The following is a 16,191-nucleotide window of genomic DNA, read 5'->3' on the forward strand; positions in this document are numbered from 1 at the left end:
TGTGAATGAAGCGTTTGCTTTAAATTTTCTTTTGAGTTCCTTTTGGCCTTTAACATTCAATGATTCCAATATGCTAAAATGAACCCCACATTTAGTTCAAAGTCAGCACCCAGTGTTTTCAGATATAGAAAAAATTAAGTTTTAGGAAAAAAATCTCTACTTATTTAGTGTTAAACATATAAAATTCAGCTTCCTCATGTTGTGTCTAAGCGAGATGATGCATGCTCACTAAACACTGTGGTCCTCATTTCATGATGTACGTAAGTCTAATCATCATGCTGCACACCTTCAACTTCAACAGTGCTGTAAGGCAATTACAGCTCAATAAAAGTGGAAGAAAAAAAAAATTCAGCTGCCATTTATTGCCTAAGGTATTAATTAGTTCTACAGAAGGGCTTTATTGAAATAGGGCTCTAGTCTGATTAGCAAAGACTAACCCACTCCATTCATCAGTGTCTTAAAATAGCTTTAATTCCTATGTGATTTACTCTTTTATTTATTCCCACTGCTCTTCTCATCCAATCTAACTGAGGGGTTAGATAAACCTCAGGTCTAATCCCGTTTCTGCCATTCACTCACATCATCATTTTTGAGGAAAACAGAAGCTCTGAAGTCATGGGTTGTCTTGTAAATTAACACGAGATAAGGGATGCTAAACACCAGCACAAAAGTATCTAATAAATCAAGTGTTCAATAAATGTTTTTTTGAATTAGCATTTTATTGATAATCTTGTCTTTTCCTTTCTAAACCGTCTGGGTCTCCCTCTTCCCGATCTTCATTGCTAGACCTCAACAAAGCCTGGAGCATTCCTGGAGCAACGACCCCAGTTACACCTGGTGTCATCAACATGGGTCCCCAACTCTACCGCACCTACTGCAGATCCACTGTCCTCTCTGTTCTCTCTTCCTACTCTCACAGGTTATGGCACTGGTGGTGGCAACAGCAGGAATCACAATTATTTACTAAAAAATAAATATTTTTATTTCATGTCTACTATGTCTGAAGCAGAGAACCATAGCTCTGGTTATTATTCATTTAATCTTTCCCAAAATCCTTGGCATCTTATTTCAGAAAATGGGACTCAAACAGGTGTTGGTTTTTTAAATTGAGGCATAAAAACACATAACAAAGTTTAACCATCTTAAATCATTTGCAAATATAGAGTACAGTAGTGTTAACTACATGCATTGTTGTGAAACACATCTCTAGAACATTTTCCTCTTGCAAAGCTGAATCTCTGTAACACTGAACAACAACTTTCTTTTCCCCACCTCCCAGCCCCTGGCAACCAACACTCTACTTTTAAAACTTTGACCACTTTACTTATAAATGGAACCATGCAGTACCTATCGTCTTGTGTCAAACATGTATTTTTACATGGACAGATTATATTCTAAATGTTTGTAGTTTGCTTGTTTTGAAAATTTTCTCCCAAGAAAGGATATCAAAATGATGACAATATTTCCAGGCTAGCTAACAAAGGTATACTTAAACTGCTAATGCTATTAAAAGAAGAGTGGCAAAGGTGGGAAAGAAGGGCTTTATAGGCAGGGAGGAGAGGAGGTGGCAGCAACCACTAAAAATAAACTGTCTTTTCTAAGCTAAATATTTATAGGCTAAGGATTTCCTATATACAGACAGCAACAAAACAGAATTTCTTGACATTAGAAGAAATATTATGCAAAACTTAATTATATTGTCAATAAAAGTTTTCCTTGCTTAGTTCATTTTAGAGATGTTTTTGCTACATCAAAGGTAACCTCTGTTCAGAGAAACAAACTTGTTAATCCCTCATCCAAATATTCTTCAAAAGAAATGTGCAGATTCCAGAAATGTGACAGATGAGATAAAGTGAACTTATAATAAACAGCATGAAATACTATAGACAATGGAATAGGCAGGACATCTATTTAAGGAGTGTACCTGTTACACTTTAGATAGACTGGTACAGATGGCCAGGCAAATAGCACCTTCCATACCTGTACAAAAACTTTCTGGAGTAGTCCACGACGTTCTGCTAGAGGTAGCTCATTCTGTGCACCTCCAACTGCCTCAGGCACATGTGGAAGGTCAAAAAACAGATATAAACATTTAACCAGGGTGGAAGGCACTGACATCGTTGTCATGCAGTCCACGGTTTTCTGGAAAACAAACCGGTAAATAAGTGAATAGACAGATAGACAGATAGACATAACTGTACTTGGTACAGCTAAGTAAGCTCAAATTTTAAGCCAGAAAATTATATATCAAAATAACTTTTTAAATGTCTGAAAAAAAATTAAAATGACTCCATGCTGACAAATACATATTTCCTATTTGGACAAATTTGCTGTAACCAAATATTGAGAAGTTTGTTATTTAGTAAGTTATTTATTAGGTTGACTATTAAGAGGCAGCATGTTTCAAAGAACATAAACTTTAGGATTTAGAAAAGATTTTAACCATGAACTTATTAGGCAAACTAATTTTGTTAGACCTCACCTTTCTCTCCTATAAAATGGATATAATAGTACATATCGTTTAGGGTTAATATGAGGGTTATATAACAAATGCAAGGATACACTGAGTACTAAACTATATATTAGTAGTTGCTTTACTATCACTTTTATTTTTATTGTAGATTCTTAGGGTTGGAAGGGCACTTGAAGGATATAGCCATCACTGACACAAAAAAATTTCTACATTATTTTCAAAGATTACTAAAGGAAGAAATTTTAGACATTCTTATGGTGAACATTTCAGCACTGTTAAGAAATATGCTATAATAATTATAAAAATCTTTCCATGGTACAGTTTGGAATAGAAAGTTTTTCCATGCTGGCGATCAGCAGGTTAGCATAATCCGTTGATCTGTTTATTAATTTTGACATTAAACATTTCCTGAATGCCTAGGGTATGTCAGTCAGTGTGTTGGGAGCTTGGCATGCAATGATGAAGGATTCCTGCCCTTCAGAAGACTGCAGTCTAGAGCAGAGGCAGGTTTGTTAATAACTATGATTTAATCTCTTGTGTGTAACAATGGTAGTACATTCAGGCTAATATAAAAGGGAATGATCACCGCTGCCAGGAGTAGAATGGCAAAGTGTAGGAATTAAAACAACAGGGGAAAGATCACCTGGAAGATACACAGGAGCTCAGGCCATATGGTACAGAATGTTTCAGGAACCTGAGTCCAAAACTGCTGACTCCTGAAAAGCCACAATAATAATGTCTAATCTGTAATGAGTGTTTATTATATAACAGGCATAAAGCTAAGCACTTTAAATACATGTTCTCACCTATTTCTCAAGTCATCCCTACAAGGTAGATTTTATTACTATACGCTCCTTACTGTACAAAGGGAGCAATTGAGGCTCATCACTTATATACCCTGTCTGGGGTTAGAGAGCGGGTTAAGTGGCCCACCAGTTTATACATGCTCAATGACCTATGTGTGTGGTCTCCCATTTTAGTTTTATTTTTATTTTGCTGGGATTGGAGACCCAATGAAGTGTTACAAAGGAGTCATAGAATCAGATTTTAGAAAATTAGCTGGTGACAGTATAGACCACAGACTAAAGAGCAGGAAGGCGAGAGCAATTAGGAAACTAGTACAGAAAACAGTAAGAGCGGCCGGGCCTGAACTAATGCAGTAGCCGGGAGACGGGGAGGAGAGAGCGCCTAAGCAACAATCCTTTCCAAGATCTGGCCCCTTTCTACATATCCACTATCATTTCCCTCCTCTAATACTCAAAAGCTCTCTGCAGTTCTCATCTACCATTTATTGTTTCTAGACACCCCATGTCTCCATCTGATTCTCAATTTAAATGTCTGTTCATGTCTGAAACTTTCTTTAATTCCTCATCTTTCTTCCTACCCTCACCTACAAAATTTACAACTCCATTTCTATTTTCATAGTACTACATATAGCCCATTATTGCATTTTATGGTATTATCTTCATCCACTTCATCTCTGTCATCTACATGTTGATTCAGGACCATGTTTTTGTCATCTCTATCTCACTGCTGCCAACAGAAGATAGCATGCAAACAAGAAAGTCAGCTCAAAACATAACACTGAGTTTTCTTTTTAAAATGTCTTTTTCCAGTTAGATTATTACTAGCTGTCCCTTCATATTAAGAAAAATGATATGATTTTTCATTTTCATCTTATAACGGATAGATTAAAAGTACAAATGGGTATCCAAACTGGTAATCGGCAACATTTGTAATTTTTTTAAGTGATTCTTTTCTCCTGATTCTTTTCTTATGCTTTTAAATTGGTCTATCCATTTGTGCACATTTAAGTTAATACACATTTACTGATTTTCTACCATGTTCTAGGTGTTATGGTATGGCACAGTCTATGCTCACAAGAGAGAAAGAAAAATAGTGCATCTACAGAAAATATGAATAAAACTTAGAAATATTCCAATTAAACACTATTACTTTATGTATTGTTCTAAGCCAAACCAAACTTTGGTACAGTAACGTAGAGGCATTTATAGCTACCATCGATAGCAAGTAGAATTGGTATTTTGATAGTCACTTGATATGGCCACAGATACATGAAAACAATGGTCTACTTTAGGACTATCTGAAGGTTACTTAGTACTTAGGGTGAATAAACATCTCCATTTGCCCAGGACTGAGGGGTTTTCTGGGATGTGGGCCTTCTATGCCAAAACTCAGATAGTCCCAGGTAAATCAGGACAAGTTGGTCTTATTCATTTTCTGATTTAAAAAACAAAACATAACACAATATTGTAAATCAACTATACTCCAATATAAAATAAAAATTTTAAATAAAATAAAATAATAAAATAAATAAAAAACAAAACAAAACAAAAACCCAGCAAATGAAAAAGGAAACAGGCCATTCCAAAGAAAAAAAAATTCAAGTGCTGCTTACATTAGGCTAGTAACTGGTTTCAGGATATGGTTACTAAGAAATGCATTGTTTCTCCTGTGGCCTGTGACGGTAGTATGATTGGTGTCACATTTACTTTTGTAAATTCCATGAGGTATTTGAAAGTCCATAGTAATTTAGACAATAGTCATTCTCAAGATTGGTGTGGACTTTGAAGGTAATTATACTCTGGATTTTAGAAGGCTGAATAAACTTCCTTCATCCTCAAAGCATCACAGGTCACAAATTGGGTATTCAAACAGCATAAATGACTACATGCCATATGTATCATGACAGATGCTTAAAGCTGATTTAAAGGGGAAAAAAGCAATCTCCAGAAAAAATCAAGTAGGAAGGAAATATGTATTATCCTGAAAATGACAATATTTCCTTATTTTGCATAAAAGTTAGAAAAATGTTAAAGTATTTTCCATGTCACTTATTCCTTATTAGCTAAGTGACCTTAGATGAATCTTAGATGACTCTTCCAAGTCAAAGTTTCCCTAACATGGGTTACAGAAATGCAGTTCCTGGGCTACTTCCCTCCAGCCACAGGTAGCCCATCTTTTTGCCCAGTGTGCTGTACAAATGGTACCATGCTCTATGTGTGCTATGATGTGACAAAGATGGAAAACACTGTTCTAATTTAAGCATTTCCTCATGTGTAAAATGGTAACATTAATAACCTCCTTATAGAGATGTTGTGAGAAGCACGAAATAATGTGTAAGAAGAATTAGAAGAATACACAGATTATCATAAAATCTTATTTGGATATGATGATAAATTTAATTTCACAAAATCCCAAGAGGATAAAAAGATGTTTCAAATATGAAAACCAAGAACTTACCTGACCGGAGGATGCTAACAAATTAATTGTTGTCAGAAGCATCCAACCTCTACTGGCTTCTTCACTCTGATTGATTTCCAAGAATTGGACTATGGCCCGACTTGCAGCCTCTATAAAACCAAAGGAAAGTCATTAGGTGGAGAGAAATCACATACAAAATATGTTAAAGAGAGCAATGTTTTAATGGTATATGTAGATGTCATCATATCAATACAGAAATGTAAAAGTCAACCTATATATTTTAGGAAAAGGTACATCACAAACTAGTCAAAAAGAGTCATGGAATAGGGGAAATTTGAGTTAAACCTGCCTGGAAAACAAGTCTCTCTAGAAACTGTGAGGGAGGGATGGAAACAGAGAGATTAGGCACACTGTATTAAAACAAAAGTGTGGCTAGAGGAATGATCAAGAGGAACAACTGTAATAACATAGGGTTCACATTCTAGAAGAGCATATGTTGAGAATTAAAGTCTAATATCAATAGTAGTGACAGAAAATGCCTACTTACGAAGGAAGGTAAGCTAAGGGCTGTCTGTATTTGACTCTTTGGGCAAGAGGGAGCAAATGTAGTTTCTTGAGCAAAGTAGATGATGAAAGGATTATTTTAAGACTATTAATTTAGAGTGATGTGTATGACAAACTACAAGGGCAAAGAGATTGATGGGGGAAACAAATTAGGAGGTTGGCTCAATGATACACACAAGGGGTGACCTGAACAGCTGACATTAGGAAGAGATAAACAGTGAGGGAGTCATTCATAGAACTCTAGTGTTGGAAGAATCTTTGAAAGTCAACTTAGTTGATTATGTTTTTAAGGATAAGGGAAAATGGATAAATCCTTAACCATGCATTTAATTTTATCAGCACAGAGGTTCATCAATTTTTACATTGTAATAGGAGATGAATTAAAGTCAGAAAATAAGTCCAATCTGTTCACTGTAAACCAACATGTTAAGTTACTAACGTATACTTAACACATGTCATAAAGACACAGGATGTAGAATACAATTTAGATTACTTTAGAGGTATTCTTTCCTTTAAGACATTTAAGACAATCAAGATAAAAGTGTTTTATTTAATAATTGAATGATACAAAACTTACATATGATACTGTGCTGGGCATATTTCATCTTTATATACTTCCATTTGAAAGAACATGTAAGGAAAATTTTTTAAGATAGCTTATTTTTACTAAGTCTTAACTGTACAACAAGCACTGTTTTAAGTGCTTGCAGATTCAACTCATTTAATCTTTATGTAGAACCCTGTAAGTTATTTTCTATTCTTAGACCCCTTATTATAATATAAATTGAGAAATGGAGAGGATAAGTAATTTGCCTAGAGTCAGGGACAGAACTTATATTCAAATCCAGGCTGCTTAGCCTGTAAAAGATAAAGATAGTGATAAAAAAAATTTACTGGAAAAGAGAAGTCAACAGAACCCTGGCTTACTTCTGGTATTCAGTATCTGGTAAATGTTGAAATTACTGTATTCATGCTCACTAATTTATAGTCTCTTGCCCCTCTCTAGAAAATAAACACCATGGGAGCAGACTTTGTCAGCCTTGTTCAGAGCTGATCCCCAGTATGGAGCACATCACTGGCACTAAGTGGGCACTCAATAAACACTTGTTAAATGAGTGAATAAATCAACCCAGGGAGATCAAAGAAGGACACATTGAATTCAACTTCTCAAGAACATCTGTAGGTTTGCATTTATTATGGGTAACAGAGATTCCTGAAAGTTTTGAAAGGGGAGTAATACAAAGAAAGCAATGTTCAAGGCTGATTAAATAGAGAAAGAAGAAAACAAAAGAATACCATTGAGAAACCATCTTTAGCAATCATGGTTTAAGATCATTGGTAAAAACTAACCTGCAAAGTCTTCCTGCAAGCCTACAATGGACCCCAGCCATTTGCTATATAACACGAGCAGTCTTTCCTTGATAGGAATTAAACGCTCACGTAAGGAAAACAGCTCCTTACCAGTTGGCTAAAACTCTTAATCAAAGGCTGACATGCTATGCTTTCATTTCCTAGGCTTCTTCGTAACCAGGCAACTTTGGTTTTAAATTGTGCATTTCCAATTTCGTAACTCAACATCTTAAAAAAAAATACCTGCAGTCTTCAAATTGCTTATTTTACAATTAAACCAATGTAATAAACTTCTATTTCATTAAAAAAAGAAACACTGATTGGTAAATCAACTGATCAATACCACCTATGTCTCTCACAGAGGGAAAAAAATATTTTGAAGAACTAAACCTACTTTAAAAGATAAACAAATTTATCTCCCTGGTACAGAATCTAGAAACCTACAGATGAGACACATTTTGAGTGACTCCGGATTCCACCCATAGTACTTAACACTATTAACATTAAAAGAAGTTTGGACAAATATGTTTTTCATATATTCAACAAGTTGCCAATTACGAACAATGAATGCCAATGGTTATTTTGAGAACTAAAACACCAAAAATGTACTCTTGGTTTGAAACAGTTCCATATATCTATCTGATCAATGGCATTTACAAAAGTGTGCGGTTTCTTTCGTTTTGGTTGACAATGAACATTAAGATATTCATCAAGATAAGAAAAGACAATGTATTTTCAAAAATGTCCTATTTGTTATTAAACATTACAACAGTTCAGTAGATTGCTGAGCTGATTAAATGAGATAATACGTATGAAAATAAACCTTGAAAAGGATCAAGACAGTATAATTATTCATGGTGTCCCTTTAACAATTTTACCAACTTAATAATAACAACTGCTCTTTTTGAGAAGAAGATAGAGACTTCAGTTACATCAGCAATAATGTATAATTACGTTATCTGGCTTTGAATTACAGGTGCATACAAAGAGGTCTTGACAATAGTTGTGGCTGAATTGGAAACTCTCATTGATAAAATAGACTATCTTTACATAACAAACATATTCAGAAGAACTATTTTACTTTCACCTACTAATTTCAGTAGGTTGCCATGCAAAACAACTTGATGGGATCTCCGAGTTTTCATTTTAAATAAATCAAGAAGCTCATTGTAAAAGTATGTAACATTTAGTGCTATCTTTAAAAAATTATGTAGACAACGTAGTAAACCTCCATAAACCACAGAATTTCTTAAAACTTTGAAAAATACTCCTAGTCAAAAAATATTGCATTATGATCTTTTATTTTCACTAATTTTTAACAAATACAAATTTAAACACTGATTTAACTTAAGACTATAAGATTATAATGAAAAGAACATATTAATATCAGCCCATCTTGAGAGTTGCCAATCATTTTGATTTAAGCTTTAGCTTTCATGCTGCATTTCAGTACACATAGTTAGGCCAAAAAAATACAGAAATGAAGTTAGTAGAGCTCATTATTAGATTAAGTAAGAATAGAATGTAGACAGTTTTAAAGGAAATGTTAAGTTCCCAGTCTACACTGAGAGAGTATAAGTAAATTCAATTAGACTGCATTCAGAACAACCAGAACACAAAACGTGTTAATAATAAGTGTAATACAATAATTTTTCCTTTTGCAAAGTCTATTTAAAGCATAGTCATTTTCAAACTTATGCTTCAGGATGATAATGTGAGACACATCAATAGTACTATTACACTTTTTTCATTAATGAAGAAACCAAGCCCTAAACGCCCATTCCCATCCCACCCTTCCAAAAAAAACCACTTCCACATTAGTGAGAAAAATAGTATTAGGACTCACAGCTTCCATGCTTCTTTCAATTTGATAATACATTCACACCTTGGGAATGAAATTACCTGAAGGTGTTGTGGCTTTGAAATCCTTGGAGGACAGCGGGGCACACTGTTTTTCTGTTTAAAAAAAAAGGCTGGGTTGTCTAATTGGGGATTCACTACATTATACTAATCCCACCACAAGATGCTGCACCAGATGCCAACTGTGGTCAGCATCATTTGGCTTCTCTATCACTGCGCCGCTGCCCAGTGGGGATTACAGCACTGGGCTTAACAGTGGCACCTAGCATGCAGCAAAGTCATTAACAATAAACTGAAGATACTATTTTTACACAGGTGGGAATGTTCTCTTTCAATGATGTAAAATCGACCATGTGACTGACCTTAGAATTAAGCAGACTGCATGGCTGAACTTAACAAATAACGAGAAGAGATAGGGAAAAGTCTTAAGCCGTGTCCTGTACACAATATGGCTACAAAATTATATATTTTTTCAAATTAGTTGAAAGTCACTACATATTTTTAACAAAACCACAGGGAGGCTATAACCAAGAGAATTAAGAGAGACAGAGAGAAGAGGAGTACTGTATTACAAATCAGCCCATGTACCCACTTTGCACGCTGACCTACCTAAAATTTTCCATTTTTACTAACTTCTGATGGATAGATTTAAACAACAGAATTGCCAATAAGCATGGTTCCTACTGAGATATCTACAATGAATGTTAGAAGTGATCTGGTAAAAAGACTTGATATGTGAATGGTGATTAGGTAACAAACAAAATAACAAGTATTTCACACCAAATTCAGAGGAGTCCTGGAAAAATAATCTTTCTCTGATGCACAACAGATAGAGCCAATTTTCAAAAGAATAATAGAGGACTCATTCCACCTGCTTCTTTTTGGAGAAAAATTATGTGCATGTAAATCATAACAAAAATTACTTTCAATGATAACTTCCTATAAAATAAAAGGTTATGTGAGGTATTGAAAGCAGCCAAACTCATAGAAGCAGAAAGTGGAATGGTGGTTGCCAAAGGCTGAGAGGGGGAAGAAATGGAAAGTTGCTGATAAATGTGTATAAAGTTACAGTTGTGTAATATGAAAAAGTTCTAGAGATCTGCTGTACAACATTGTACTTATAATTTACTGTACTGTACATGTAAAAGTTTGTTAAGAGGGCAGATCTCATGTTAGTGTTTCTACCACAAGAGAAATCAATTGATAATCGGAAAACCAGAATGGGATATGCAAGAAGAAAGATGATTCAGGATGTACCTAGATGCTCAAAATCTAGAATTTTTTACTAGAAAAATCAAAATATCAAAAAATCTCCATGAAAGTACTTTCAATAACAGCACTGATCAAAAGAAACTTCCAATGTTCAAAACTAAAAATGAAAGAAGAGAACAAGGATTCCAGAAGCCAGAGTTCTTCAAGGCTGACAGACGAGACGCTCCAGAACTACGCTATTCTCTCTTAAACATCAGTAAGCTGGCTTTTCTAACACTCTTCTAACTCTTAAAGCACAATGGGGTGAGGGGGAGCACAGAGAAATCCTATGTCAAAATCAGTAAAAATTTTTTGAGCACCTAATCTGTGACAAGCATTCTTTTAGGTGATAGAGGGGTGAACACAAGAGACAATAACATTAAATAAGTAAATAAACAGGGTACTTTCAGATGACAACAAACCTCTAAAGGAAGTATTTAAGGTGACTGAATAAATACTCACTGGTGTGGAGATAGAGGATAAAAGATCTATTTGAGATAGGGTGATTTAGAAAGGTTTCTCTTGTGGAGGTAAAACTTACACAAAATTGAATTGAATCTCACTGGATTCTGAAGTTAACGAATTTCAAAAGTTTAAAACTAAAACTTACATGGAATTACATGATATGAAAAAATATATCTTAAAATACCTGGCAAACAATATGCCACCAATGGAGGAAGGAAGGGCACAAGGGGCTCTAACTATGTTTGCAACTTCCTGTGAGTCCAAAATTATTTCAAAATAGAAAGTTTAAAAAAAAAATAACTTATGTAACTATTACTGTAATTAACAATGAGACATCTCCTCCATTTAAGCTACTCTTCATTATTTCCCTATGGATAAAAAACTGTAAAGAGATTTAGGAAAACAAATCTCCAATGTAGAAAAATGTTTTTCTACAAACATGCAGATTAGGTATTCATAAAGACAGCAACAGCGAACAGAGTATAAATAAGCTTTGGAATTTTTTTTCTAATCTAGGGATGTCACTCAAAAAAGAAAACGCAATGACAGGAGTCAACATGTGACAAAGAAATTTCCCTTCATACTACCTATTTAAAATAGCTAAAAAGGCATAAAACACAGAAATCTTATATTTAAGACAAACTTTTCACTTGTATAGGAACAACTGAAATCAATAAAGATAAAAAAAGGATGCAATCCCATTCTGGTGGAGAAGGGAAAAGACAGGAAGTTTACCTTAAACTATCTTAACCACCTCTCACCAGAACTGCTTCAAGGACTATAAATATAATTAAAACCGCCTCACTTTAAAATCCATACATCAATTCATGTAATGTACAGCTTCTGATTAAGAGATTTTGTCCTCAATCTAAAAATACTTTAATGGCTGTTGCTCCAAAGACTCCATAATGGGCCCCCCGTTAAAGATGGAAGGTTGAGCACATGCATTTATCTCTTCTCTGTCCTGAAACCTCACTGCTATACACTGAATTGTGTCCCCCCAGAATTCATATTTGAAGCCTTAGTTCCTAATGTGATGGTATTTGGAGATGGAGCCTTTGGGAGGTAATTGGGTTTAGACGAGGTCATGAGGGTGTGGCCCTCATGATGGGATTAAGGCCCTTATAAGAAGAGACACCAGAGAGTTCTCGCTCCTGGAGGTGAGGCCACATTGAGAAGGTGCCATCTACAAGCCAGGAAGACAGAGCTCACCAGAAACCAATCATGCTGGCACCATGCTCCTAGACTTTCGGCCTCTAGAATCGTGAAGAAAAATTCCTGTTTTATACTGGTCTATGGTATTTTGTTATGGCAGTCCAAGCAGACTAATACACCCACTAAAATTGTTGTTTAAGGATCTTTTTTAAAAGCATAAACCCATAAGAACAAAGAAAATAGGAAAGGTGAAAACAACGTTTTGGATAATAAAACAGCAGAGAAATTAGTGGGAACTGATTTAGCAGACTCTAGAATCTTAACTTAAAGCAAGTACAAGGAAAATACAAAAGCAGCTAACTACAGCACAACCTCCAAGAGGCTCAGGAATTGGTGGCACTAAGTACCTTTAGAAGCAGAAGTAAATGCGGGACTGTACACAGGACTGGTGAAGTCTGTGTAAGAGCAGCTAGACCCCCAGATGCCCACTACTATGTGGGTACTAGACTAGAGATTTATTCACTAAAAAGAAAAACAGAGGATGTTTGGATTGGGGTGGAGGGGGGACAATGACATTACACCAGGCACAGCTGTGGGCTCATCATGAAGACAAAATAGAAGCTTATGTATTGATACTAAATGTTGAGGGTCCTCAGACACTGGCTTCTAAAATGTTCAGAGTCAGGCATATACTGCCTAGGTAAAGACTGGACATTCTTCTCTGGGGACTCTGTCTAGCTCAAGGGAAAGATGGTCAACAGAATGGCTCAGCAAAATGACCCTAGGCTGAGGCCCAGGCAAGCTCCAGCCACAATTACAAAGCTACCCAGCAACTTTCCAAGATTCCATTCTTATACAGCAGTAGAGGGCCAAGGATGAGACACGTGAGGACATTCTCTAATATAAAAGACAGAGACAAAAATAAAGTAACAAAAAAGACTACCTGAAAGAAACAGACTGTGGAGGAAGATAAAAATCTGAAAAGAAATTTAAAAAAAAGAAACCTCAGAGAGCTAAGAGAAGCCATGAAAGGAAAACAAAAGACATCAATAAAAAAGAAAAAAAAAATCTCTTAGAAATTAAAAGTATCATGCCCCAAAGGGGAAAAAAAAAACAAAACATCCACGGAAGGAATAGATGGTAAAACCGAAAAGCTCTCCTAGCAAAGAGAGTAAAAAAGCAAAGATAGAAAATAACAGAGGAAAGATAAGAAAATGAGAGGGACAGTCTTAGGGGTACACGTGATAAGAAAGAGAAAACAGAGGGGAGGATATTATTATATGAACAATTCACAAACCTTTCTCAAAATTAAAGGATACGAATTTCCAGACTAAACAGGTCCAGTGAGTACTCAGCATAATGTATAAAAATAGGTCCACTCTAAGGCATGTTATCGTGAAATTTTAGAAGAGGAGGGCCAACGAGAGGACTCTAAATGCTTTTATAAAACACACACACACACACACACACACACACACACACACACACAATACAGGCCACAGAGAAAGAATGGAGAATTTAGGTAGCTTCAGATTTCTCACTAGGAGTATAGGAATCTAAAATATGATGGAGAAATTATTTTTAAATTTTGAGATAAAATGATTTCCAATCTAGAACCTTATATCCACCGAAAGGAGGATAAATGTAATGTGAGCTGAGATTTTCCAAAATAACCCTGAGAGTTCAACCTAGGCTGCCTGGAGAAGGACCCACTGACCATGTTCCCAGAGGTGCTGCACCCAAGCTCAATTTTCTATGACACTCGTAGCTTCCACTCCCTGTGGGAGGGCCTGTAGCTTCCCCTGGGCCCCCAAGTCTCCTGGAACTAAAGAGCTGGCATTCTCAAACAACTCCTAGAAACATTCAATAAGAACTCAGATTCAGTACTCAAACAGCTTAGATCACAAACGGTGCTTCTTCACCATTAAGACTGCATTCATGCTCTGGCGGGGGGGAGGGGGGGAATATCCCAAGCACACTTCTCTGAGATAACGAGGGTGATGGATCTGTGCCTTCTTTTCTCTTGTTGAAGCCTGGTTCTACAAGTTCCCCTTTCTGCAATAAAGCCACCCTGTACGATGTGATAAAGCTTGTTCTAAGCCCCGGTACCTGAAAGCTTGTCACCTTCCTTGGTTAAGGGGAAGGAACTCATTTTACATAGCAAGAGTCAAAGGAATTTTCACTCACAGATTTCTAAAAACAAAAACAAAATCCAAAAACCAAAATAATAACTGCCCTGCATCCTTTTTCAGGAGGCTGTTGGAAAAGATATTTTACCAAAAATGAGGAAGTTAATTTGAGAAAAAAGATGATGTGAGATTCTGGAAACAGAGGCTCTATCCCAAAGAAGTGGAAAGACATCCCAGGATGAAGTGAGTGAAGATGAAAAAGTGACAGCTGTCCAGCTGGCCTAGAGAGCAACTACTACAGATTAAAGCAGACCAGAAGGTTCTAGAAGAGCTATTTGCAAGAAGATGAAACTGACAGAATATCTGATGTCTTCAATGATATTGGGGGGAAATTCAGAAAAACAGAGGAGTAGGGGAAGAATGCATAATGAAAATGTAGAAAACTAGTTTTTTTTAAAAAAAGGCAATTATTAACTCTGATAGAGGCGGAGAAGTTTTCAAGAAAGGAAGAGTAATCAGAGTATACCATATGGCTCATCTTTGTATAATGTTTTCAGTCACAATAATATAATGAATACTGATCTAATCAAATTATGATAGAATGATATGGGGATATAGAAGTGAGAATCTGTGGGATAGTGGTGGTGAGCTTAAAGGTCTCACTTCTCTTGTGGTAAGCCTGGAGATAGTATCTAAATATGAAAAATCAAGGGCACACAGTATAAGCACATTAGTTAGAGACACAGAGATAAATATCAAAAAAAGTTAAGAGACATAAAAAGTCAGTGTATCTTAGGAGTGAAAAATGAGGATGAACCAGGATGATGGAAGGGAGATACTGTTTTTAATAAACCTATAAACTATTTGACCCTTAAAACCATGCACCTATATACTCTTAAAACTAAAAGTAAAAACTAAATTTAAAAAATAGGATTATATAACACAGGCATTATTGTTACAATTGGAAAGATAATAATTCAATGGGTGGAAACGATAAGTGATTTTTCAAAGAGACAATAGAAACAAAACTTAAATTATTGACTTCTTGGTCTAATGCTTCAGTAGGAAAGCTATCACTCAAACAACCACTAAAAACCAAAGCAACAAGATAAAAATTAAAATCCTTCAAACATATTGCTAATTTAGAAAATGAGTAATGGTAATTAAAATCAAAAAATCTTATTTTAATCTTGATTAAATGGGATGATACTTTATGAACTTTAAAATTACCTAATTATGAATAAGAATAGTTATTCAGGCAGCATTTATAAAAGGCCTACTGTGTAAAGCACTGTGGTAAAGACTGTAGGTTATATAAAGACTCGTAAATAGTTTATGGTCTAATAGAAAGATGAAGATACACACATAAACACCACTCGTGAAGCTGAGTAGTTAAGAAGAGAAAACTTTTCCTTTGATTAAGGGAATCAAGAAACATTCTATCTAGGAAGTGTGACTTAATCCAAGCTGAGAAGACTCAGATGTACTAAGATGGGGGGAGACGCTCCTTCCTGAATGAAGCATCACAAGGATAGAAAGAAGAGCACAGACATGTTTGGGACCATAAGTAACTCGCGATTTGGTTGAAATACAGAAAAAGGAAACAAGAAATAAAAAAGGGTATGCAAAAATGTGTGGGTATATATATGTATTTCCAGGTCCTGAGTTTGTGTTGAACGTCATGCTAGGAATTTGGATTCTGTTCAGATGGAAACAGAG

At 35.5% G+C, this 16,191-nt stretch overlaps 1 protein-coding gene across 11 annotated transcripts in view; it reads right to left on the reverse strand.

Moving 5' to 3' along the window:
- Positions 1-16,191, reverse strand: part of WDFY3 (WD repeat and FYVE domain containing 3) — a 270,532-nt gene that overhangs the window by 145,359 nt on the left and 108,982 nt on the right. For 8 of the 11 annotated variants that reach the window (XR_014264054.1, XM_082463215.1, XM_082463213.1 and 5 more), the window contains 3 exons: positions 9,515-9,568; positions 5,738-5,847; positions 1,981-2,142 (listed from right to left, as the gene is read on the reverse strand). Coding sequence is in view for 10 of the 11 variants with exons in the window: in XM_082463215.1 (XP_082319341.1) it covers positions 1,981-2,142; positions 5,738-5,847; positions 9,515-9,568 (326 nt within the window). In the remaining variant the exon portion in view is untranslated. The remainder of the gene's footprint in view (positions 1-1,980; positions 2,143-5,737; positions 5,848-9,514; positions 9,569-16,191) is intronic. The other 3 variants (XM_082463207.1, XM_082463214.1, XM_082463210.1) reach the window with 1 other exon arrangement.

The sequence above is a fragment of the Balaenoptera physalus genome (genome assembly GCF_965194825.1).
Source record: "Balaenoptera physalus genome assembly, chromosome: 5".
Lineage (NCBI taxonomy): Eukaryota > Metazoa > Chordata > Mammalia > Artiodactyla > Balaenopteridae > Balaenoptera > Balaenoptera physalus.